Genomic DNA, 25744 nt, shown 5'->3' on the forward strand with positions numbered 1-25744 from the left:
CTGGTAATGACAAGGCTCCATCTCCTACTGTACTGTATCTTGGCATCACTGTACACACATTGCTTTACCATCCAGATGTACACTGCAGCAGATATGCTATGGAGATAAAGCATTATATGGACTTTATTGGTTCCACCCTGTGTTACTGTGAGTTTTCTCCAGAAGCTTTAGTTGCGTCCCATATCTCAAAAATATAGTGGTTGGTTAATTGACTTCCCTCCAATAAACTAAAGGTGGCCATACACTGACAGATGACCCCCAGATTCGAACAAGAGATAGATCCCTCTGTGGCACACATGTAATTAGGGCCCCGGGAAATTTGGTCACAGGGTACAGCTGAAAACCGCCTCACCCTGCTCCTGCTAAGGTCCCAGTGGCATTAATTACTTCTCCCCCTCTAGGATGCCATCGACTTGGGGTAACACAGAATTCGGCTTCCAGCTATTGCTGCCGCCCAAATTACGGACTGTGCACTGCTATAGAACTCATTCATATTGCGGCCTATGCCAGTGCCTGGTGAGCTAAAATTTCCAGTGCCCTTTTTGGATGATTTACCCTCTGTGATTTAAACAAAGAGGAATCGAGGAATCAAGTACTGCCACACACTGAAAACAAATTTTAAATAAATTTCAATCTATGGAACCACCGCCGCCGTACTGCAGGGTTGACTGGTGGGCTTCTCAGGTCTCCCCTATTTAGTTTTCCATCCGGGATCCCAGCAGAGTGTTGGCAGCAGAGATGCTCAACTACGAATTTGGGTGAAATCTGGATAGTTGCTATCTGGATTTCACCCAGTTACCTGTGCGGGCTGGGCTGGGGGGTCAAGCTTACCTGACGTCTTCTTCGGTCTCCCACGATGCGGTCCATGCGGCAGTCACGTGATTACAAACACTTCCTCCTTCTGGGTTGAAGGAGGAAGGGTTTGTAGTCACGTGATGCATGTGGAGCGCATCGTGGGAGGCGCTGAGGGACGGACCGAAGAAGACTTCAGACAGGTAAGCTTGACCCCCCTGCCCACTCCACACAGGTAACTGGGTGAAATCCGGATAGCAACTATCCGGATTTCACCCGAATTTGTAGTTGAGCATCTCTGGTTGGCAGTGGAGCTTACACTCACCTGTCCGCCGGTGTGATATCTCGTGTGTCCTCTATCCATCCCAGCTGGCTACATGTTCCCCAGTGGCAGTTACATAGCCACATCCATGCTGTTAGCTCAGGGGGAACAGGTGCACCGGTGGGGATGAAGACAGGACACAGGAAGAGAGCGCCGGAGGACAGGTGACTGTAAGCTGCATTGCATTACTGTCTTAAATGTGAGGTGAAAGCCACAGTCTGCAGAACAAAGAGTACAATTGTCACTTCAGTCCTAACAGGGACATGGGATTGTCACGTCACTAAAGAAATACAATAACACAAACTGCTATAGTGAGATCGCAATTTGTCAGTGATGATCTATGGTGACAAGTACAGAGGGGTGTCCGTGTGACAGTGAGAATGAAAAATTACAAATAGGGGTACACAGGGGTCTTCATGAGTCAGTAAAGATGTATGGTGACAGACAGGGGTAGAGGGGGTTTTCACAAGTACATAGACAGAAATAAAGGGGTCTTCATGTGGCATTGATGACAGATAGAAATAAAGTCAGTAAGCATGTATAATGACAAAAGAACGGTACAGGTGATCTGCACGAGTCAGTAAGCATGTATAATGACAAAAGAACGGTACAGGTGATCTGCACGAGTCAGTAAGCATGTATGACAAAAGAACGGTACAGGTGATCTGCACGAGTCAGTAAGCATGTATAATGACAAAAGAACGGTACAGGTGATCTGCACGAGTCAGTAAGGATAACAGACCAAGGTACAGAGGGGTCTCCTCCTTGACAGTTTAAATGCACAATGGCAGACAGAAGTGGAGGGGGTCTCCATGTGTCAATAGGCATATATGGTGACAAACGGGTGATGTGACTGATGTGTTAGTAAGGATGTATGATGACAAAAAAGATAGAGGGGTCTACATGTGCCAGTAAGGGTATGAGATGACAGAGGTAAACGAGGACTGTCAGCAATGATGTGCAACAGACAGGAGTATAGAGGGCTCTTCATATGTAATTGTGTTTGATGACAGGCTGGGAGGGAGGGGGGTTATTATGGGGAATGTCAGTGAGACCACCACAGTGACAGGCACAGTACACATAGTGCTCACATTAGGCAGGACATAGTATCCATGTGTCAGTAATTGTGTGTGATGACAGGCTGGGAGGGAGGGAGGGGGGGAGCGGGGGTATGATGGAGAATGTCAGTGAGACCACCACAGGGACAGACATGCACAGTACACATAGTGCTCACATTAGGCAGGATATAGTATCCATGTGTCAGTAATTGTGTGTGATGACAGGCTGGGGGGGGGGGGGGTATGAAGGTGACTGTCAGTAAGACCACCACAGTGACAGACATGCACAGTACACATAGTGCTCACATTAGGCAGGACATAGTATCCATGTGTCAGTAATTGTGTGTGATGACAGGCTGGGAGGGACGGGGCGGGGGGAGCGGGGGTATGATGGAGAATGTCAGTGAGACCACCACAGGGACAGACATGCACAGTACACATAGTGCTCACATTAGGCAGGCTATAGTATCCATGTGTCAGTAACAGGCTGGGAGGGAGGGGGGGGTTATGAAGGTGACTGTCAGTGAGACCACCACAGGGACAGACATGCACAGTACACACATTATGCAGCATATATTAGTACAGAAATGATGCACAGCATAGTCTGCTCTCTAGCAGCACCAGAGGGCACCCCCAGCCCAGCCAGGCTCCTTCCTGGAGGGAATTGTTGCATCCGATCTCTTTAACCCCTAAGCTGCCAGCACATTTTCTAAAAAGCTGCAGGCCAGTCAGTAGGATTTATCCAGCAGCGAGGAACACAGTGAAGCAGCCATCATTAAGTCACCAGTGACCTCCCCCGACACAGAAAGCACTCTGCAGCCAGCCAATCGCAGTGGGACAGGAAGCACTGCACCCTCAGCCAGCCTGTGCAGCTTAAAACTACTGCATCTGCGCCTGTGCTAAACCACCATGGAAGAAATCACGTGAGTCTGTGTAACTTTACACGATTTTCATACTGCGTATGTGCGGCAGCGTAATCCTTAGGGCAGCGTAATCCTTAGGGCAGCGCAATCAGACACAACACCGGCTCTTTGCTGCGAACGACAAGAGCCCAGTGTTGCCAACTTAGCGACTTTGTCACTATATTTAGCGACTTTTCAAATCCCTCTAGCGACAATTTTTTTAAAAAGCGACTAGCGACAAATCTGGCGACTTTTTCTTGTGTTACTGACCCTGATATGTCTGTACTGACTCTTCGCTACTTGCCACAGCAGCTGCCGCTGCTGCTGCCAACCCTTCCCCGGTCCGAAAGCACTCACAGACAGGCCCGTCCTCTCGCAGGAGACCCCCCCCCCCCCTCCCTCAGGGCTGTGGAGTCAGGGCAATTTTGGGTGCCTGGAAAAAATGCTCCGACTCCTAATGAATTTAAACTGTAATTAAAATGGAAAATATGATAAAATGTTCTATTTCTCAGATAATAGTCATCATAAATAATTTATACATACAGTAACAGCTGTGCTTAGTCCACAAACATGAAATAAACCCATCAAAATTAGTTACTTGTGCTGCTTCATTTGGGCTCTATTCACTAAGAGGCAAAAACGCAGCAAAATTTTACCGCTAAATTTCCGCCAGCGGTAAACTCCGCATTTTTTCCACATTCACTAATATTTTCCGCATGTTTTCCGCATGCGGGAAAAAAGATGCGGAAACAGCCATTATTCATGCGGGAATCATGCGGTAAAAAGGTCGCATGAAAAAGTGTTTAAAAAAAAAATTACAGTCCAGCAAGCACAGCCCTTAAGCCTCCTTAAAGGAATACTTAAGGCAAAAAAAAAAAAAAATGACATTTACTCACCTGGGGCATCCCTCAGCCCCCCGAAGCTGGATGGTGCCCTCACAGCCCCGCTCCGATCGTCCTGTCCCCGCCGGCGGCTACTTCCGGTTCGGCGACAGCCGCCGACAGGCTGGGAACGCGGCTGATTTTCCGCGTTCCCAGTCGCTGCTATCACCCTCTATGGTGCTATAGCGTCTATATATACGCTATAGCAGCATAGAGGGTGATAGCAGCGGCTGGGAACGCGGAAAATCAGCCGCGTTCCCAGCCTGTCGGCGGCTGTCGCCGAAGTGGAAGTAGCCACGGCGGGGAAAGGACGATCGGAGCGGGGCTGCGAGGGCACCATCCAGCTTCGGGGGGCTGAGAGATGCCCCAGGTGAGTAAATGTCATTTTTTTTTTTTTTGCCTTAAGTATTCCTTTAAGTCAATGGGATGTGGAATATATCACCTACTACTTGTAGGTGATAAAAAAATCGGTAAATAACGACGAAATGATGCGCCTGAACATTTTTGAGAATTGATTTTTTTATTGCGGAAAATACCGACTTTGAATCCGCATGAATCCCTCACTATTACCGCACTTTTTCCGCATGCGGAAAAAACATGCGGAACATTTTGAGAATGTCAACTTGACAGTGTTTTGGTCGCAAACTTCCCGCATGTGGGAAGTCTTTGAGAATAGAGCCCAATAAAGCAGTCCCTGTATTTTTAAAGTCAGATATACATATCTGATTGTGACTGTACAGTATATATGATGTGTACACAGGAATCTCTTATATATACTAAACATCTATGCTGTAAGTATAATTAAGCCTGATGTGTAGCCGTGTCACTAATAGAGATGGTCAATGAGATGGAAATCATTCTGCGTTGATTCTGATTTATGCAAATGTATGTATGGGGTGCCCCAGGACTCCTCATGAAATCAAATAATTTGATATGTTGTTAAAATTTGGCTTGGTGACTACGAATTAAATGGTACCTGAGAAGGATGAAAAGAAAAGTTTTTTTTTATACATACCTGGGCCTTCCCCCAGCCCCCTTCAGGCTAATCAGTCCCTCGCTGTCCTCCTCCGCCACCTGGATCTTCTGCTATGAGTCCCGGTAATTCAGCCAGTCAGCGCAGTCCGGCCGCATGCAGCTTCCACAGCCATGAGCGTTCTGCACCTGCACAATAGTGCTGCGCAGGTGTAGTACGCTCCTGGCGGCGGAGTGTGTGCATGCGCACTACACCAGACTGGCTCAAGTACCTGGACTAATAGCAGAAGATCCAGGTTGCGGAGGAGGACAGCGAGGGACTGATTAGCCTGAAAGGGGCTGGAGGAAGCCCCAGGTATGTATAAAACTTTAATTGAATCTGTCTCAGGTTTACTTTGTTACACAGTAGTACTATACTCTACATATGCTCTCCCCACAGAGCTGCAGGGAATCCACTGAGAATGTTGTGCGCATTGAACACAAAGGTGTTGTCTATCACCCATAAACCTGGTTCAGATTGTGCATGAAGAATGTGTAATAGAGGAAGAATCCCCTTATTTCCCTTCAGAGTACCTGCACATCACTCTTTCATGTACCCACACTTACATTGCCTAGGGACTGATAGATGTTCTTTGTTCCGGTCTGTACCTTTTTACAAGTACTCTTACCAAGGACTAGGTTTAGGCTAGTTACACACCAGGACGTTGCGTTTAGGCTACGTTATACGGTTATTGGGCACATAACGTGCCCCTAACGCAACGCCTGGTGCTCTCTGGTGTGGACGTCGGAGTGAGCCGCGTTGTGCAGCTCACTCTGGTGTCCGTGATGCCGTGATGCGTACTCTTGGACGCATGCGGCATCACGTGGTCCCGTCCGGCCAATCGCCGCACAGAGCGGCCGCTCCAGGAAGTAAACACTGCACGTCACTGAGTGCAGTGCATATTAATTAGCCATGTGCCTGGACGCTCTCTGCTCCTCCCCAACATGACTGCGCATGTGCAAACAGTCTAACGCGGCTTAGCCTCGTAGAACGCACAGCATGCAGCACTTTGCTGCGTTACAATGTAACGCAACGTGGGCAGTGTGAACAGCCCACTTATGTTACATTGCTGTGCGTTGGGGGAGCGTTACAGGCTGCACTAACGTGCGCCTGTAACGTCCCTGTGTGCAAGAAGCCTTAGTCTATGACTAAAGGGAATAAATATGGCAGTCTCCATATCCTTCTCACTTCAGTTTTTACAATTCCTAAGCTGCAGTTACAGCAGGAGAAGAATAAACTCAATGTTATGGGATAAAATTTGAAATCTTACAAATGGGTTTGTCAGATACAAGTACACATTCGTACCATATTTCAAGCTTTCAAATAAGTGTCACGTAACTTTTAGAGATGTTCCCGAACCGTTCGCCGACGAACATCTCTGCATGTCATGAACGACGTCACGCTCATGCGCAGAGAGTGCCCGGCAACAGGAGCGTGATCTAGGACGCGATCCGCCGGGCAGCGCAGGCGTTCTACTCTGGGTCATAGCGACCCGGAAGTAGTAGAAGGCCCAGAGATGTTCGCCCGGCGAACGGTTCGGGCCATCTCTATGAAAGCCATATGACAGAATTGTCTCTTACTTTCGGTTTCTGAATTTGCAAATAACTTGCATGTGTGCAGCGTGCATTATGCAAATTACGTGATGACGTCATCTAGCGACTTCTACGACAGCCAATAGCTACTTTCCTTACTGACGAGTTGGCAACACTGCAAGAGCCGGTTCTCAGTTTTAAAAGAGCCGATGCCTCAGCCGCCCCACACAGCTCTGCTTTGCTGTGTAATTATTATTATTATTATTATTTATTGTATTTATAAAGCGCCAACATCTTACGCAGCGCTGCACAATAGATAAATGGGTTAACATACAGGTAGAACATACGGAAACTCACAACAAAACAAGATCATGCAAATGATTTGATAACAATACAGTGTCATAGGTCAAAATAGAGACTTTTCGAGTCTACAATAGGGGTGGTTGCGAGTAAGATTGCATAATCAAGCTGGATACGTTAGGGAGGAGGGCCCTGCCGGAGGCTTACAATCTAAAGGGTAATAAAGGGCGCTGAGGCATGCTGGGAGATGTAGTCCTCCTCGTGCAGCTTGTAGGAGTGTATGGGATGGAGCAGAGCAGTAGCAGGAGGGATTGCCCCAGTCAGAGAAGCAGTCTGGAGTTGACATGGAGACGGGGGCGGGGCTTTTACTCCGATTCTGAGTGGTGTCTAGTGATATTTAATGAAGAGCCGATTCAGAGCCGTAAGAACCGACTCTTTAACCTCCCTGGTGGTCAATGAAAACCACCAGGGGGCAGCGCAGCACTATTTTTTTATTTTTTTTTAAATCATGTAGCGAGCCTTGGGCTCGCTACATGATAGCCACTGTGCAGCGGCATCCCCCCACCCTCTCCGATCGCCTCCGGCGATAAAGCCCGTCCGGAAATCCCGTTCTGGCGACAGGCGGGATGACATGATCGATGTGAAAGGGAGTCCCAATCCACCCCTCAGTGCTGCCTGGCACTAATTGGCCAGGCAGCGCACGGGGTCGGGGGGGGGGGGGGGGCAGCGCGGCGGGTAGTGGCGGTGATAGCTGCGTGTACAAAAAAAAAATTATGCAAATCGGTCAAGCAGGGCCTGAGAAATCCTCCTGTGCTCAGCACGGGCTTACCGCCAGGGAGGTTAATGGGAGTCGATTCAGAAGAGCCGATTCTGAAAAGAGCCGGAATTCCCATCACTAATGTCATCATGCATTGCGTATCATACATTTTATCCCATTTGTTGTTTTTGTTTTGTTTTTTGTTTTACAAATTATTGATTGAGACTCCTTAGGATGGGTGGTAAATGAGCTGAAAACTATGCTTCCAACTGTCCCTCTTTCAGAGTTCGGGGTCACCATGAGCTTGCTGGTTAGTCTGTACCTCTCGGTGTTACAAGCCCTACTGCATAGAGCCAAATTAACCTTCCTGGCGGTTCGGGGTAAGCCGCGCAGGAGGTTTTCTCAGGCCCTGCTGGGCCGATGTGCTTAATTTTTTTTTTTTGCTGCACGCAGCTAGCACTTTGCAAGCTGCGTCAGCACCCTGATCGCCGCTATCCGTCACGCTGCACGGCCCCCCCCCAGACCCCGTACGCTGCCTGGCTAATCAGTGCCAGGCAACGCTGAGGGGTTGATCGGGACTCCCAATGACGTCACAACGTCGCTGACGTCATCCCATGGCGACAGGGGAAGCCCTCCAGGAAATCCCGGTTTTTTTTAACGGGATTTCCTGATCGGAGATCGCCGAAGGGCTCGCTACATGATTTAAAAAAAAAAAAAAAAACTGCTGTGCTGCCTCCTGGCGGAATTCATTAGACCGCCAGGAGGGTTAATCCATGCCATGCACTGATGAGGATCAAACAATCCGAAACAGTCTGTATGCATGTTGGATTATTATGGCTCTGTACATATTAACAAGCTGACACATCATTGCATTCCAGCGGTTCTGGAGGTGTGTTTAGCTTCTAAGGGTACAATGGTTAATTTGCATATATTCAGCAGTGTTGCTCTGGGAGACATCTCAAGCTCACTCCAACCTGAATTATCACAAATTCTTTCTGTTTTAAGAAAGCAAACTTTTCTTTTTCTTTCAGAGGGACAGTCCCTTTTTGGGAGTTTGACTCTAAACTTTTTATTCCCATCCTTTAAATTGATATATTATTAATTTTAAAATGTTAATATGAAGGAAAATAAACCAGCATAGAAAGGACCTGTGTGGTTTGAATTCTATAGCAACATTTTTCTTATGATATGCGTGACTAGGGGTGTGATCAGGGGGTGTGGAAGGGGCGTGGCTTAATTGTCCCTCTTTCTCATCTCAAAAAGTTGGGAGGTATGCTGTATTACTAGCCATACACAAATTTTACTTTTATCACTTGAACAAAATCATTATGAAGGGTTAACTTGGTTCGCTCTGTTAGTTCTTATAGATTGTTTCTGAGAATTTATGAAAATACAGTGTAACATTTCTCTGGCATGTCAGATCACGCAGGTTAGGTTCACAGTGAGAGTAGCTCCTGACTGCCCCTCCGCAACTTCCCCTCCCCAACTGCCCCTCCGCAACTGCCCCTCTGCAACTGCCCCTCTGCAACTGTCCCTCTGCAACTGTCCCTCTGCAACTGTCCCTCTGCAACTGTCCCTCTGCAACTGTCCCTCTGCAACTGTCCCTCTGCAACTGCCCCTCCGCAACTGCAACTGCCCCTCCCCAACTGCCCCTCCGCAACTGCCCCTCCGCAACTGCCCCTCCGCAACTGCCCCTCCGCAACTGCCCCTCCCCAACTGCCCCTCCCCAACTGCCCCTCCCCAACTGCCCCTCCCCAACTGCCCCTCCCAACTGCCCCTCTGCAACTGCCCCTCTGCAACTGCCCCTCTGCAACTGCCCCTCTGCAACTGCCCCTCTGCAACTGCCCCTCTGCAACTGCCCCTCTGCAACTGCCCCTCTGCAACTGCCCCTCTGCAACTGCCCCTCCGCAACTGCCCCTCCGCAACTGCCCCTCCCCAACTGCCCCTCCCCAACTGCCCCTCCCCAACTGCCCCTCCCCAACTGCCCCTCCCAACTGCCCCTCCGCAACTGCCCCTCCGCAACTGCCCCTCCCCAACTGCCCCTCCCCAACTGCCCCTCCCAACTGCCCCTCCCAACTGCCCCTCGCAACTGCCCCTCGCAACTGCCCCTCTGCAAACTGCCCCTCTGCAACTGCCCCTCTGCAACTGCCCCTCTGCAACTGCCCCTCTGCAACTGCCCCTCTGCAACTGCCCCTCTGCAACTGCCCCTCCCCAACTGCCCCTCCCCAACTGCCCCTCCCAACTGCCCCTCTGCAACTGCCCCTCTGCAACTGCCCCTCTGCAACTGCCCCTCTGCAACTGCCCCTCTGCAACTGCCCCTCTGCAACTGCCCCTCTGCAACTGCCCCTCTGCAACTGCCCCTCCGCAACTGCCCCTCCGCAACTGCCCCTCCGCAACTGCCCCTCCGCAACTGCCCCTCCCCAACTGCCCCTCCCCAACTGCCCCTCCCCAACTGCCCCTCCCCAACTGCCCCTCCGCAACTGCCCCTCCGCAACTGCCCCTCCCCAACTGCCCCTCCCCAACTGCCCCTCCGCAACTGCCCCTCCCCAACTGCCCCTCCCCAACTGCCCCTCCGCAACTGCCCTCCCCAACTGCCCCTCTGCAACTGCCCCTCTGCAACTGCCCCTCTGCAACTGCCCCTCTGCAACTGCCCCCTCTGCAACTGCCCCTCTGCAACTGCCCCTCTGCAACTGCCCCTCTGCAACTGCCCCTCCGCAACTGCCCCTCCCCAACTGCCCCTCCCCAACTGCCCCTCCCCAACTGCCCCTCCCCAACTGCCCCTCCCCAACTGCCCCTCCGCAACTGCCCCTCCCCAACTGCCCCTCCGCAACTGCCCCTCTGCAACTGCCCCCTCTGCAACTGCCCCTCTGCAACTGCCCCTCCCAACTGCCCCTCTGCAACTGCCCCCTCTGCAACTGCCCCTCTGCAACTGCCCCTCTGCAACTGCCCCTCTGCAACTGCCCCTCTGCAACTGCCCCTCTGCAACTGCCCCTCCGCAACTGCCCCTCTGCAACTGCCCCCTCCCAACTGCCCCTCCCCAACTGCCCCTCCCGCAACTGCCCCTCCCCAACTGCCCCTCCCACAACTGCCCCTCCCCAACTGCCCCTCCGCAACTGCCCCTCCGCAACTGCCCCTCCGCAACTGCCCCTCCGCAACTGCCCCTCCGCAACTGCCCCTCCCCAACTGCCCCTCCCCAACTGCCCCTCCCCAACTGCCCCCTCCGCAACTGCCCCCTCCCCAACTGCCCCTCCGCAACTGCCCCTCTGCAACTGCCCCTCTGCAACTGCCCCTCTGCAACTGCCCCTCCCAACTGCCCCTCTGCAACTGCCCCTCTGCAACTGCCCCTCTGCAACTGCCCCTCTGCAACTGCCCCTCTGCAAACTGCCCCTCTGCAACTGCCCCTCTGCAACTGCCCCTCCGCAACTGCCCCCTCCGCAACTGCCCCTCCGCAACTGCCCCTCCCCAACTGCCCCTCCCCAACTGCCCCTCCGCAACTGCCCCTCCCCAACTGCCCCCTCCCCAACTGCCCCTCCGCAACTGCCCCTCCGCAACTGCCCCTCCGCAACTGCCCCTCCGCAACTGCCCCTCCGCAACTGCCCCTCCGCAACTGCCCCCTCCGCAACTGCCCCACTCCCCCAACTGCCCCTCCCCAACTGCCCCTCCCCAACTGCCCCTCCCAACTGCCCCTCCCCAACTGCCCCTCCCAACTGCCCACTGCCCCTCCGCAACTGCCCCTCTGCAACTGCCCCTCTGCAACTGCCCCTCCCCAACTGCCCCTCCCCAACTGCCCCTCCGCAACTGCCCCTCCCCAACTGCCCCTCCGCAACTGCCCCTCCCCAACTGCCCCTCCGCAACTGCCCCTCCGCAACTGCCCCCTCCCAACTGCCCCTCCCAACTGCCCCTCCCCAACTGCCCCTCCGCAACTGCCCCCTCCGCAACTGCCCCTCCGCAACTGCCCCTCCCCAACTGCCCCCTCCCAACTGCCCCTCGCAACTGCCCCTCGCAACTGCCCCTCTGCAAACTGCCCCTCTGCAACTGCCCCTCTGCAACTGCCCCTCTGCAACTGCCCCTCTGCAACTGCCCCTCTGCAACTGCCCCTCCCCAACTGCCCCTCCCCAACTGCCCCTCCCAACTGCCCCCTCTGCAACTGCCCCTCTGCAACTGCCCCTCTGCAACTGCCCCTCTGCAACTGCCCCTCCGCAACTGCCCCTCCGCAACTGCCCCTCCGCAACTGCCCCTCCGCAACTGCCCCTCCCCAACTGCCCCTCCCCAACTGCCCCTCCCAACTGCCCCTCCCCAACTGCCCCTCCGCAACTGCCCCTCCCCAACTGCCCCTCCCCAACTGCCCCTCCGCAACTGCCCCTCCGCAACTGCCCCTCCGCAACTGCCCCTCCGCAACTGCCCCTCCGCAACTGCCCCTCCGCAACTGCCCCTCCCCAACTGCCCCTCCCCAACTGCCCCTCCCCAACTGCCCCTCCCCAACTGCCCCTCCGCAACTGCCCCTCCCCAACTGCCCCTCCCCAACTGCCCCTCCGCAACTGCCCCTCCGCAACTGCCCCTCCCCAACTGCCCCTCCGCAACTGCCCCTCCGCAACTGCCCCTCCCCAACTGCCCCTCCCCAACTGCCCCTCCCCAACTGCCCCTCCCCAACTGCCCCTCCGCAACTGCCCCTCCGCAACTGCCCCTCCGCAACTGCCCCTCCCCAACTGCCCCTCCCCAACTGCCCCTCCCCAACTGCCCCTCCCCAACTGCCCCTCCCCAACTGCCCCTCCCCAACTGCCCCTCCCCAACTGCCCCTCCGCAACTGCCCCTCCGCAACTGCCCCTCCGCAACTGCCCCTCCGCAACTGCCCCTCCGCAACTGCCCCTCCCCAACTGCCCCTCCCCAACTGCCCCTCCCCAACTGCCCCTCCGCAACTGCCCCTCCCCAACTGCCCCTCTGCAACTGCCCCTCTGCAACTGCCCCTCTGCAACTGCCCCTCTGCAACTGCCCCTCTGCAACTGCCCCTCCCCAACTGCCCCTCCCCAACTGCCCCTCCCCAACTGCCCCTCCCCAACTGCCCCTCCGCAACTGCCCCTCCGCAACTGCCCCTCCCCAACTGCCCCTCCCCAACTGCCCCTCCGCAACTGCCCCTCCGCAACTGCCCCTCCCCAACTGCCCCTCCCCAACTGCCCCTCCCCAACTGCCCCTCCCCAACTGCCCCTCCCCAACTGCCCCTCCCCAACTGCCCCTCCCCAACTGCCCCTCCGCAACTGCCCCTCCGCAACTGCCCCTCCCCAACTGCCCCTCCCCAACTGCCCCTCCCCAACTGCCCCTCCGCAACTGCCCCTCCCCAACTGCCCCTCCCCAACTGCCCCTCCCCAACTGCCCCTCCCCAACTGCCCCTCCGCAACTGCCCCTCCGCAACTGCCCCTCCGCAACTGCCCCTCCCCAACTGCCCCTCCCCAACTGCCCCTCCCCAACTGCCCCTCCCCAACTGCCCCTCCCCAACTGCCCCTCCCCAACTGCCCCTCCCCAACTGCCCCTCCCCAACTGCCCCTCCGCAACTGCCCCTCCGCAACTGCCCCTCCGCAACTGCCCCTCCCCAACTGCCCCTCCCCAACTGCCCCTCCGCAACTGCCCCTCCCCAACTGCCCCTCCCCAACTGCCCCTCCCCAACTGCCCCTCCCCAACTGCCCCTCCGCAACTGCCCCTCCGCAACTGCCCCTCCGCAACTGCCCCTCCGCAACTGCCCCTCCGCAACTGCCCCTCCCCAACTGCCCCTCCCCAACTGCCCCTCCCCAACTGCCCCTCCCCAACTGCCCCTCCCCAACTGCCCCTCCCCAACTGCCCCTCCCCAACTGCCCCTCCGCAACTGCCCCTCCGCAACTGCCCCTCCGCAACTGCCCCTCCGCAACTGCCCCTCCGCAACTGCCCCTCCCCAACTGCCCCTCCGCAACTGCCCCTCCGCAACTGCCCCTCCCCAACTGCCCCTCCCCAACTGCCCCTCCCCAACTGCCCCTCCCCAACTGCCCCTCCCCAACTGCCCCTCCGCAACTGCCCCTCCGCAACTGCCCCTCTGCAACTGCCCCTCTGCAACTGCCCCTCTGCAACTGCCCCTCCGCAACTGCCCCTCCCCAACTGCCCCTCCCCAACTGCCCCTCCCCAACTGCCCCTCCGCAACTGCCCCTCCCCAACTGCCCCTCCGCAACTGCCCCTCCGCAACTGCCCCTCTGCAACTGCCCCTCCGCAACTGCCCCTCCCCAACTGGCCCCTCCCCAACTGCCCCTCCCCAACTGCCCCTCCCCAACTGCCCCCTCCCCAACTGCCCCTCCCCAACTGCCCCTCCCCAACTGCCCCTCCGCAACTGCCCCTCCCCAACTGCCCCTCTGCAACTGCCCCTCTGCAACTGCCCCTCTGCAACTGCCCCTCCGCAACTGCCCCTCCGCAACTGCCCCTCCCCAACTGCCCCTCCCCAACTGCCCCTCCCCAACTGCCCCTCTGCAACTGCCCCTCTGCAACTGCCCCTCTGCAACTGCCCCTCCGCAACTGCCCCTCCCCAACTGCCCCTCCCCAACTGCCCCTCCCCAACTGCCCCTCCCCAACTGCCCCTCTGCAACTGCCCCTCCGCAACTGCCCCTCTGCAACTGCCCCTCCGCAACTGCCCCTCCCCAACTGCCCCTCCCCAACTGCCCCTCCCCAACTGCCCCTCCCCAACTGCCCCTCCCCAACTGCCCCTCCGCAACTGCCCCTCCGCAACTGCCCCTCCCCAACTGCCCCTCTGCAACTGCCCCTCTGCAACTGCCCCTCTGCAACTGCCCCTCCGCAACTGCCCCTCCGCAACTGCCCCTCCCCAACTGCCCCTCCCCAACTGCCCCTCCCCAACTGCCCCTCTGCAACTGCCCCTCCGCAACTGCCCCTCCGCAACTGCCCCTCCGCAACTGCCCCTCCGCAACTGCAACTGCCCCTCCGCAACTGCCCCTCCCCAACTGCCCCTCCGCAACTGCCCCTCCCCAACTGCCCCTCCCCAACTGCCCCTCTGCAACTGCCCCTCTGCAACTGCCCCTCTGCAACTGCCCCTCTGCAACTGCCCCTCCGCAACTGCCCCTCCCCAACTGCCCCTCCCCAACTGCCCCTCCCCAACTGCCCCTCCCCAACTGCCCCTCCGCAACTGCCCCTCCGCAACTGCCCCTCCGCAACTGCCCCTCCCCAACTGCCCCTCCGCAACTGCCCCTCCGCAACTGCCCCTCCCCAACTGCCCCTCCCCAACTGCCCCTCCCCAACTGCCCCTCCCCAACTGCCCCTCCGCAACTGCCCCTCCGCAACTGCCCCTCCCCAACTGCCCCTCTGCAACTGCCCCTCTGCAACTGCCCCTCTGCAACTGCCCCTCCGCAACTGCCCCTCCGCAACTGCCCCTCCGCAACTGCCCCTCCCCAACTGCCCCTCCCCAACTGCCCCTCCCCAACTGCCCCTCTGCAACTGCCCCTCTGCAACTGCCCCTCCGCAACTGCCCCTCCGCAACTGCCCCTCCGCAACTGCCCCTCTGCAACTGCCCCTCTGCAACTGCCCCTCTGCAACTGCCCCTCTGCAACTGCCCCTCTGCAACTGCCCCTCTGCAACTGCCCCTCTGCAACTGTCCCTCTGCAACTGCCCCTCCCCAACTGCCCCTCCCCAACTGCCCCTCCCCAACTGCCCCTCCCCAACTGCCCCTCCGCAACTGCCCCTCCCCAACTGCCCCTCTGCAACTGCCCCTCTGCAACTGCCCCTCTGCAACTGCCCCTCTGCAACTGCCCCTCTGCAACTGCCCCTCTGCAACTGCCCCTCCGCAACTGCCCCTCCGCAACTGCCCCTCCCCAACTGCCCCTCCCCAACTGCCCCTCCCCAACTGCCCCTCCCCAACTGCCCCTCCCCAACTGCCCCTCTGCAACTGCCCCTCTGCAACTGCCCCTCTGCAACTGCCCCTCCGCAACTGCCCCTCCGCAACTGCCCCTCCGCAACTGCAACTGCCCCTCCGCAACTGCCCCTCCCCAACTGCCCCTCCGCAACTGCCCCTCCCCAACTGCCCCTCCCCAACTGCCCCTCTGCAACTGCCCCTCCGCAACTGCCCCTCCGCAACTGCCCCTCCCCAACTGCCCCTCCCCAACTGCCCCTCCCCAACTGCCCCTCCGCAACTGCCCCTCTGCAACTGCCCCTCTGCAACTGCCCCTCCGCAACTGCCCCTCCGCAACTGCCCCTCCGCAACTGCCCCTCCGCAACTGCCCCTCCGCAACTGCCCCTCTGCAACTGCCCCTCTGCAACTGCCCCTCTGCAACTGCCCCTCTGCAACTGCCCCTCTGCAACTGCCCCTCTGCAACTGTCCCTCTGCAACTGCCCCTCCCCAACTGCCCCTCCCCAACTGCCCCTCCCCAACTGCCCCTCCCCAACTGCCCCTCCGCAACTGCCCCTCCCCAACTGCCCCTCTGCAACTGCCCCTCTGCAACTGCCCCTCTGCAACTGCCCCTCTGCAACTGCCCCTCCGCAACTGCCCCTCCGCAACTGCCCCTCCGCAACTGCAACTGCCCCTCCGCAACTGCCCCTCCCCAACTGCCCCTCCGCAACTGCCCCTCCCCAACTGCCCCTCCCCAACTGCCCCTCCGCAACTGCCCCTCTGCAACTGCCCCTCTGCAACTGCCCCTCCGCAACTGCCCCTCCGCAACTGCCCCTCCGCAACTGCCCCTCCGCAACTGCCCCTCTGCAACTGCCCCTCTGCAACTGCCCCTCTGCAACTGCCCCTCTGCAACTGCCCCTCTGCAACTGCCCCTCTGCAACTGCCCCCTCTGCAACTGCCCCTCTGCAACTGCCCCTCTGCAACTGCCCCTCTGCAACTGCCCCTCCGCAACTGCCCCTCCGCAACTGCCCCTCCGCAACTGCAACTGCCCCTCCGCAACTGCCCCTCCCCAACTGCCCCTCCGCAACTGCCCCTCCCCAACTGCCCCTCCCCAACTGCCCCTCCGCAACTGCCCCTCCGCAACTGCCCCTCTGCAACTGCCCCTCCGCAACTGCCCCTCTGCAACTGCCCCTCTGCAACTGCCCCTCCGCAACTGCCCCTCCGCAACTGCCCCTCCGCAACTGCCCCTCCGCAACTGCCCCTCCGCAACTGCCCCTCTGCAACTGCCCCTCTGCAACTGCCCCTCTGCAACTGCCCCTCTGCAACTGTCCCTCTGCAACTGCCCCTCCGCAACTGCCCCTCCGCAACTGCAACTGCCCCTCCGCAACTGCCCCTCCGCAACTGCCCCTCCGCAACTGCCCCTCCGCAACTGCCCCTCTGCAACTGCCCCTCCCAACTGCCCCTCCCCAACTGCCCCTCCCCAACTGCCCCTCCCCAACTGCCCCTCCCCAACTGCCCCTCCCCAACTGCCCCTCCCCAACTGCCCCTCCCCAACTGCCCCTCCCCAACTGCCCCTCTGCAACTGCCCCTCTGCAACTGCCCCTCTGCAACTGCCCCTCTGCAACTGCCCCTCTGCAACTGCCCCTCTGCAACTGCCCCTCTGCAACTGCCCCTCTGCAACTGCCCCTCCCCAACTGCCCCTCCCCAACTGCCCCTCCCCAACTGCCCCTCCCCAACTGCCCCTCCCCAACTGCCCCTCTGCAACTGCCCCTCTGCAACTGCCCCTCCGCAACTGCCCCTCCGCAACTGCCCCTCCGCAACTGCCCCTCCGCAACTGCCCCTCCGCAACTGCCCCTCTGCAACTGCCCCTCCCCAACTGCCCCTCCCCAACTGCCCCTCCGCAACTGCCCCTCCGCAACTGCCCCTCCGCAACTGCCCCTCCGCAACTGCCCCTCTGCAACTGTCCCTCTGCAACTGCCCCTCCGCAACTGCCCCTCCGCAACTGCAACTGCCCCTCCGCAACTGCCCCTCCGCAACTGCCCCTCCGCAACTGCCCCTCCGCAACTGCCCCTCTGCAACTGCCCCTCCGCAACTGCCCCTCCCCAACTGCCCCTCCCCAACTGCCCCTCCGCAACTGCCCCTCCGCAACTGCCCCTCCGCAACTGCCCCTCCGCAACTGCCCCTCCGCAACTGCCCCTCCCCAACTGCCCCTCCCCAACTGCCCCTCCCCAACTGCCCCTCCGCAACTGCCCCTCCGCAACTGCCCCTCCGCAACTGCCCCTCCGCAACTGCCCCTCTGCAACTGCCCCTCTGCAACTGCCCCTCCCAACTGCCTCTCTGCAACTGCCCCTCCCAACTGCCCCTCTGCAACTGCCCCTCTGCAACTGCCCCTCCCAACTGCCCCTCTGCAACTGCCCCTCCCAACTGCCCCTCTGCAACTGCCCCTCCGCAACTGCCCCTCCGCAACTGCCCCTCTGCAACTGCCCCTCTTTGGGAACCAAATTCCTCTGGTCCTATTTCTCCCTCTTTTAGGGCTGATGTAATAATCTATGTAAATATTGTATTTTTCTACTAAAAAAAAATCATTCTAAACTTTACTTCCATAAATTGATATATTTCTTGTTTCCGAATGTTAATATTAAAGTGTACCTGAGATGTCGCTTAGGAAGTGTATTTATGCTCACTTGGGGCTTCCTCCAGCCCCATGTGGTGTGTGGGTTCCCTTGCCATCCTCATAGCTCCTGACAGTACCTCTTTGGGAACCCAGTCCCTCTGTCTCTTGTCCCTCTTTCAGGATGGATGTCCAGAAGATGTACAGTTAGAAGATAACGGAGAGGATGGCAAGGGAGCCCACGCATCTCATGAAGGAGCCCCAGGCAAGTATAAATACACCCCCTTAATAAAATCTCAGGTTTACTGTAAGGAGGACCTGTAAGATAAAAAATGTCTTCTGGGGTACACTTACCTCGGAAGGGGGAAGCCTCTGGATCCTAACGAGGCTTCCTCCGTCCTCCAGCAATCCATCGCTGTGACCCCCCCGAACAGCGGCGAGGTAAATATTTACCTACCGTGATCCTGCGCAGGTACACTAGCGGTTCTTTGTTCGGGATAAGGTGAAAATAGCCGATCCTGATTGTATCCGCTCTGATGAGCATGCGCGAGTCCATTGCACCTGCGCAGTAGAGCGGATCGATCGGGTTCGGCTATTTCCACCTTAGCCCAAAGGAGGAGCTGCTACTGCACCTGTGCAGGATCGTGGTAGGTAAATATTGGCTGTGCAGATGCAGTTTTTGTCAGGATTTGTTGAGGGACTTTCAGGGGATTCAGCGCTGGATTCCCCCAGGCTACAGAGGAGGGGGCAGCCTCATTGGTTCCCCGAGGCTTCCCCGTCCCGAGGGAAGTATACCCCAGAGGATTTTTTTCTTACAGAGTTTCTTTAACCACTTTACCCCCGCGGGTACGTATTTCTCCGCCCCTTTTTCCATCCTTTAACAACCAGGGACGGAGAAATACGTACTTTCCGCGTTCCCGACGCTGTCCGCGCTCCCGCTCGTTAACACGCCGCCCGCCGCTAGTAAACACGCCGCCGCCCGCTCGCCCAGAGATCAATGAACGGGAAAATCCATTCCCGTTCGTTGATCTAAGCCCCGCAATGATCCGCTGCTCTCCTATGGGCAGCGCGATCATTGTGAGAAAAAACTCACGTGTCCAGCCTCCTTATACTTCCTCCAAGCTTCCGGAAGGAAGCTTGGAGGTCGCATTAAAACAAAAAGTTACTGTGGCCATCTTGTGGCCAAATAGTAAACTACACCCTACACATTTTTCACATACAAATAAATGACTTTTACACATAAAATTAACTCATTACCTCCCACACTCCCCATTTTTTTTTTTTTTTTGTAATTAAAAAATTTACAATTAAAAAAAATACATAAATAGTTACCTTAGGGACTGAACTTTTTAAATATTTATGTCAAGAGGGTATAACACTGTTACTTTATAAACTATGGGCTTGTAATTAGGGATGGACGCAAAAATGAAAAAAATGCACCTTTATTTCCAAATAAAATATTGGCGGCAAACATTGTGATAGGGACATAATTTAAATGGTTTTATAACCGGGACAAAAGGGCAAATACATTTCATGGGTTTTAATTACAGTAGCATGCAATATTTAAAAACTATAATGGCCGAAAACTGAAAAATAATTATTTTTTTCCCCACATTTTTCCTATTTTCCCATTAAAACACATTTAGAAAAAAATAATTCTTGGCATAATGTCCCACCTAAAGAAAGCCTAATTGGTGGCGGAAAAAACAAGATATAGTTCATTTCATTGCGATAAGTAATGATCAAGTTATATATCAATATAACTTTTTTTTTAAAAGTACAGTACGCTACCTGATCCGTGGTGCTAAGCAGATCAGGTAGCCACAAAAACTACGGCTCCATGACGCTCCTGTGTGTCGCGCTGGCCCACTTTCACTTCCGTGACCTATAGGTCAAGACGCTGGGATGAGAGATTAATTCTCTCATCCAGTGTGCAGGGAGGCGGGGGGAGTGGCAGGTGGCGTGGCCAGGGAGAGCTGCCCAATCGCAGCTCTGGAAATCCTGTAAGAACGCTTAGAACAGGCAATCCCTCTCCCTGTGTTTACCTCAGAGATGGTGACAAATCTCTGAGATGGTGACAAATTAATCCTACTAGCAATTATATATCTTCATGTATGTGTGGCAACTCTTTCTAATTATATTTTTTGCCACCTGCACATTCCTCAGTACTGTAGAGATGAGCAGATGAATTTCTATAGTTTGGTCTCTTGGTGAATTGGGCCGTTTACCAGACTGGACTTTTTTTTTTGCATATTTCACTTTAAAATTTGGGAGAAGCGGCAGGTAATGTGGATGACGTCAGCGCATTTTGCGTGCAAGTACAAGGCTGTTATTTGCATCGCAATGTGAACCAGGCCTAAATTCTTATGTACCATTCTTCTCGGGTACACTTTAACCACTTGAGGACTGCGGTGTTAAACCCTCCTAGTGACCAGGACTCCTAGTGACCAGGACTAGATTGGTAAGACAATATGGATATGTCGAATAGGAGAAAAGTAATGTATGGCTCATTTTACTCTGGGAGAAACATACTTCTTATTAGTATGTGTTTACAGGTATTTTACATTTTACAATGTTTTATGATAGTGGTCCTTTTAAAGAAAACCTGTAACGAAAAAAAACCTCCCCTGGGGGGTACTCACCTGGGGTGGGGGAAGCCTCCGAATCCTATCCAGGCTTCCCCCGTCCTCCTGTGTCCCACGGCGGCGGAGATAAAGCTCCCCGAACAGCGGGGATGTAAATATTTACCTTCCCGGCTCCAGCGCAGGCGCAGTATCGGCTCTCCTCTCGGAGATAGGCGGAAATACCCGATCGCTGTCGGTCCGCTCTACTGCGCAGGCACAAGTCTCATGCAAGTCTCCTGCTCCTGCATAGTAGAGCGGACCGACAGAGATATGCTATTTCTGCCTATCTCTGTGCGGAGAGCTGCAACAGTGCCCCCTGCTGGAGCCAGTGAAGGTAAATATATCTAGCCTTGTCAGGCTTGTTGGGGGAGGATTGCCGGAGACTTCGGGGGAGCCAGCGCTGGACTGCGTGCAGCTACAAGGGAAGCCTCATTGGGACCCTGAGACTTCCCCCTCCCGAGGTGAGTACCTCCCAGGGGAATTTTGTTTTGTTACAGGTTCTCTTTAAGCAATACCTGTTGCCTGGCAGTCCTCCTCATCCTGTGTCTCTAATACTTTTAGCCATAGATCCTGAACAAGCATATGCAGATCAGGTACTCTGACTCAGGTTTTACTGGATTAGCCATATGCTTGTTCCAGGGTTTTGGCTCAGACTTTACCAGAAAATCAACTGGATGGCCAGGCAACTGACATTGTTTACAAGGAAATAAAAATGGCAGTCTCCATATCACTCTTACCTCAAGTGCCCTTTAATATGGTACAAGCTGGAGACATACAGTATATTTTTGTTTCTGTTCAAGGCTGGATTTATATTCTGTCCCTAGGCCAAGTATGTTGTTGCTTCCCTTTCTTGTGCAGCAGTGCTCCTCCCATTCCATGGGAAGCCCCATCTTCCATGCTTTATATCCATGTACAGCATCCCCGCTCTTTCATGAACAGCTGCGTTGAGCATCGATTTTCCCTTTTTTTTTATCTGTCGTTCCCCATTTTCAGCCTCCTCTTTCATTTGTAGCAATCCATATTTAAAGTGAATGTTTACCACTTAAAAAAAAAGAAAAGGTCAGATACTCACCTAAGGAGAGGGAAGGCTCGGTCCTAATGAGCCTTCCCTCTCCTCTCCCGGTGCCCGGTCCCGCGCAGGATCCCCCGTGGCAGTATTCGACCAGTTCGGTCAAATACTGCCACTTCCGCATGCCGAAGGGAGCTTTCGGAAGCCTTCGGGAGCACTCTGGCTCCCGAGGACGGGGCCGCTCCATACTACGCATGCGCGAGCGCCCTCTATGACGCACTCGCGCGTACGTAGTACGGAGCGGCCCGTCTTCGGAAGCCCGAGTGCTCCCGAAGACCTCCGAAGTCCCTGCGGCGGCGGTGGAATCGAACGGGGGAGCCAGCGCAGCACCGAGGGCACCGGGAGAGGAGAGGGAAGGCTCATTAGGACAGAGCCTTCCCTCTCCTTAGGTGAGTATCTGACTTTTTTTTTATTTTTAAACTAGTACCCATTGGCTTTAACCACCTGGGCGGTATGGACGAGCTCAGCTCGTCCATCACCGCCGGAGGCTGCCGCTCAGGCCCTGCTGGGCCGATTTGCGCCAAATAAAGAGCAGCACACGCAGCCGGCACTTTGCCAGCCGCGTGTGCTGCCCGATCGCCGCCGCTCTGCGGCGATTCGCCGCGAGCAGCGGCGAAAGAGGGTCCCCCCAGCCGCCTGAGCCCTGCGCAGCCGGAACAAAAAGTTCCGGCCAGCGCTAAGGGCTGGATCGGAGGCGTCTGACGTCAGGACGTCGGCTGACGTCCATGACGTCACTCCGCTCGTCGCTATGGCGACGGTGTAAGCAAAACAAGGAAGGCCGCTCATTGCGGCCTTCCTTGTTTATTCTGGGCGCCGGAGGCGATCGGAAGAACGCCTCCGGAGCGCCCTCTAGTGGGCTTTCATGCAGCCAACTTTCAGTTGGCTGCATGAAATAGTTTTTTTTTAATTTAAAAAAAAACCCTCCCGCAGCCTCCCTGGCGATCTTATCAGAACGCCAGGGTGGTTAATGTCCAGGTGCCTCCTTGGGCTGCAGCCACCCAAGGCCCGGGCCTTTTGCAGAAATCCGGCCCTGTTTCTGTTTGTTTGTTTTTTTTAACAATATTTTTATTGTCTGTTTACTTCCCCTTTTTCATTTTTCCCATTTCATCCCCCTTAGCCTCAATAGGAAAGAGGGGGTACGCCCCTAGCGCATCTCCCTGTTCCCCTACCCTTATCCCTTCCTCTACGCACCCAAAATGTTGAATATTCTACGATTGCGATTTTCCTGGACTTTCACTTTTATTGCACTATTTTTATTGTTTGGTTTTCAGACAACCCTGTTATATAGGTTATCCTTTTCATTAGCCCTTTTGTTTTTGTTTTATTTTGTTTTGTTTAGGAGATAGTTTATTTGTAAAAAGTAATGTCACATTTTCATGTGTGCTTTATTACGCTGGATGTATTCATTTGGGAAACTCATGAAAATGTGTTTGGAAACCCATCATAGTCTGCTGTTGAAATTTTGTCATTTAAATATGGCTCATAGAATTGCATGTGAGTTGTAATAAAGTTTCTTATTTAGGGACAAGTGAAGAGGCCTGAGAGATAGGATGCTCCCCGCACCGGCACAGTATCAGTATCTATGGGACATTGGCTCAGGAAACGTTTCTGCTGGAACAACTCTGAGGACTTTCGGAAGGTAAAATATTGTAAAGTTATTAGAAATATAATTTCAAACTATTTGTAAATTGATGGATTAGTTCATGATGATTGTCTAGGAAGTAATTGTTTATTAGTTCAGATATGATTGTTTTTTTTAATCAGGATTAGCTGTCATGACTTCCTTCAATCTTAAATTTTTGTTTATAAAGCATATTTGCATGTCGAAGCAAAGCAGCACCAGGTCATGGTCTGACAAAGCTGTGGTAATCTTATCTTAAAGGAGAACTGTAGTGAGAGGGTATATGGAGGCTGCCATATTTATTTCCTTTAAAGCAATACCAGTTGCCTGGCTTTCCTGCTGATCCTCTGCCTCTACTACTATTAGCCATAGCCCCTGAACAAGCATGCAGCAGATCAGATGTTTCTGACAATATTGTCAGAACTGGCAAGATTAGCTGCATGCTTGTTTCTGGTGTGATTCTGCAGCCAGATAGCTCAGCAGGGCTGCCAGGTAACTGGTATTGTTTAAAAGGAAATCAATATGGCAGCCTCCATATACCTCTCATTACAGTTCTCCTTTAAGGTGGCCATTAACAATACAATTCTCCGGATGATCAATCGTTTGGGCCCACTAACTGAAAGAAAGCTGCTATGCAATTCGATCAGATTAATGGAATCGATCGATTCCTTCAATCTGATCGAAATTGCATAGCAGCCTTCCTTCCGTTAGTGGACCCGAATGATCGGTTGCGATCGAAGTTTATGATGCAATCAGACGGCCGATCGTCTGGAGAATTGTATCGTTAATGGCCACCTTAATGTAGATCAGAGAAGGAGGCCCAGAGCCTGCGGTTAGTACTTGATCAACATTTGTACGTGAACATGCGTGGAGGAGCACTAGAGGGTTGGGGTGCACAGCGGGAATCATAAACTAAAATTCATAGACTAAGAAATATGGCAATTAGTAAATCGCCTGCAGATGTTTCTGGATACTTGCCCTAAGGCATCGTTTCCATTTAGGCCTCGTTCACATCATACGCGCTTTCGTGCACATTTGGAAGTGCGTATGATGTGCTGAAATGCAGGAACAGCAGAAGGGCATAGACAGCCCTTCTACTATTTACATGTACTGCGCAGCAGTACGATGCGTTATGAAGCGCTTGCGTACTGCTGCCTGCATTTTGCCCCCAAGCGCAGAGCTGATCCCATCACTGTCAATGGAAGGGATCAGCAGTGGGTAGTGGCGCAGATGGCATGCAGATCGTACGTGTTGCGTTCCGATCGCACGGCCATTTGTGCTGAAGAGAGGTATATGTAAAGTGTATAATCTGGAGCTGTATTTTCTATAGCTGGCATTACAGTTGTTACTTTGCTTTCTGTATATTTCATTCTTGAACGCACCTAACTTGTTTCTAATCCTTCTTGGTTTAGGCTTGCCTGCTATGATTACACTCTGTCTGAGGCAGAACTCACTGCCCATCATTCGGCTGTTCAGCATAAGCTCAGGGTGAACACCAAGTTTGTTGAACCATTTTCTGCCCGGGTTGGGTCGTATTACATGGCGCTAGGCGAGCTGGAATCTGTGGATAGTAAGTGGTATACAGTATTTCACTTCAAATGCAATGTACCGTATATACTCTTATAGAAACCGATCCGAGTATTAAAGAGACACTGAAGCGAAAAAAAAATATGATATAGTGAATTGGTTGTGTACTATGAATAATTTCTAGAAGATTAGCAGCAAAGAAAATATTCTCATACTTTTATTTTCAGGTATATAGTGTGTTTTCTAACATTGCAGCATTCTATAATATGTGCAGATTACACAACACTCAGCATTCAAAATGAGTCTTTCAGAGCAGTCTGTGAAGTAATGACCTCTCCTCTAGCAGAGGAAAAGTAAATAGTCCAGGAACAGTTGAGATAATAAAAGTCAGATAACAGCCCTCTCCACCACTAACTTAGTCGGAGAGCTTAATGGCTTGTTTGCATAGAGATAACAACTGGAGTTTCTCAACTCTTCCTGTACTGGAAACAATTACACTGATGTATCTGATCTTAATGTTTTATTTCTTAGCTGTGCTACACATACAAATCATATCATCATTTTTTTTTTTTCGCTTCAGTGTCCCTTTAAAGGGATACTTAAGCCAGGAATAGAAATATTAGTTTTACTTTCCTGAGGCTTCTACCAGCCCCCTGCAGCCATCCCGTGCCCTCGCAGTCACTCACGGAGCCTCCGGTCCCCTGCCGCCAGCTAGTTTCCTTTTCGCTGACAGGGAGTCAGCAGCCTTTCTGCACCTGCGCAGGCCTGGCCATGTGTATCCTTCCTTATGTTCCCATCCTCAATAGCGTCCTTCACAGGCACAGGACGCTATTGCAGACGGGAACGCGAAGAACAATACGCGTGGCCAGGCCTGTCAGCGAAAACGAATG

General features: G+C 54.5%; 1 protein-coding gene across 3 annotated transcripts in view; it reads left to right on the forward strand.

Moving 5' to 3' along the window:
- The window catches only part of TEN1 (TEN1 subunit of CST complex), a 96763-nt gene that overhangs the window by 59616 nt on the left and 11403 nt on the right, over window positions 1-25744 (forward strand). The window contains exons 1-4 of one of the 3 annotated variants that reach the window (XM_068261851.1): window positions 2983-3095; window positions 18197-18278; window positions 23229-23345; window positions 24740-24897. In XM_068261851.1, the coding sequence (XP_068117952.1) occupies window positions 23257-23345; window positions 24740-24897 (247 nt within the window). In that variant the 5' untranslated portion in view covers window positions 2983-3095; window positions 18197-18278; window positions 23229-23256. Of the gene's footprint in view, window positions 1-2982; window positions 3096-18196; window positions 18279-23228; window positions 23346-24739; window positions 24898-25744 lie in introns of those variants that run through there. The other 2 variants (XM_068261850.1, XM_068261852.1) reach the window with 2 other exon arrangements.

Source organism: Hyperolius riggenbachi, chromosome 12 (genome assembly GCF_040937935.1).
Source record: "Hyperolius riggenbachi isolate aHypRig1 chromosome 12, aHypRig1.pri, whole genome shotgun sequence".
In the NCBI taxonomy this organism is placed as follows: Eukaryota; Metazoa; Chordata; class Amphibia; order Anura; family Hyperoliidae; genus Hyperolius; species Hyperolius riggenbachi.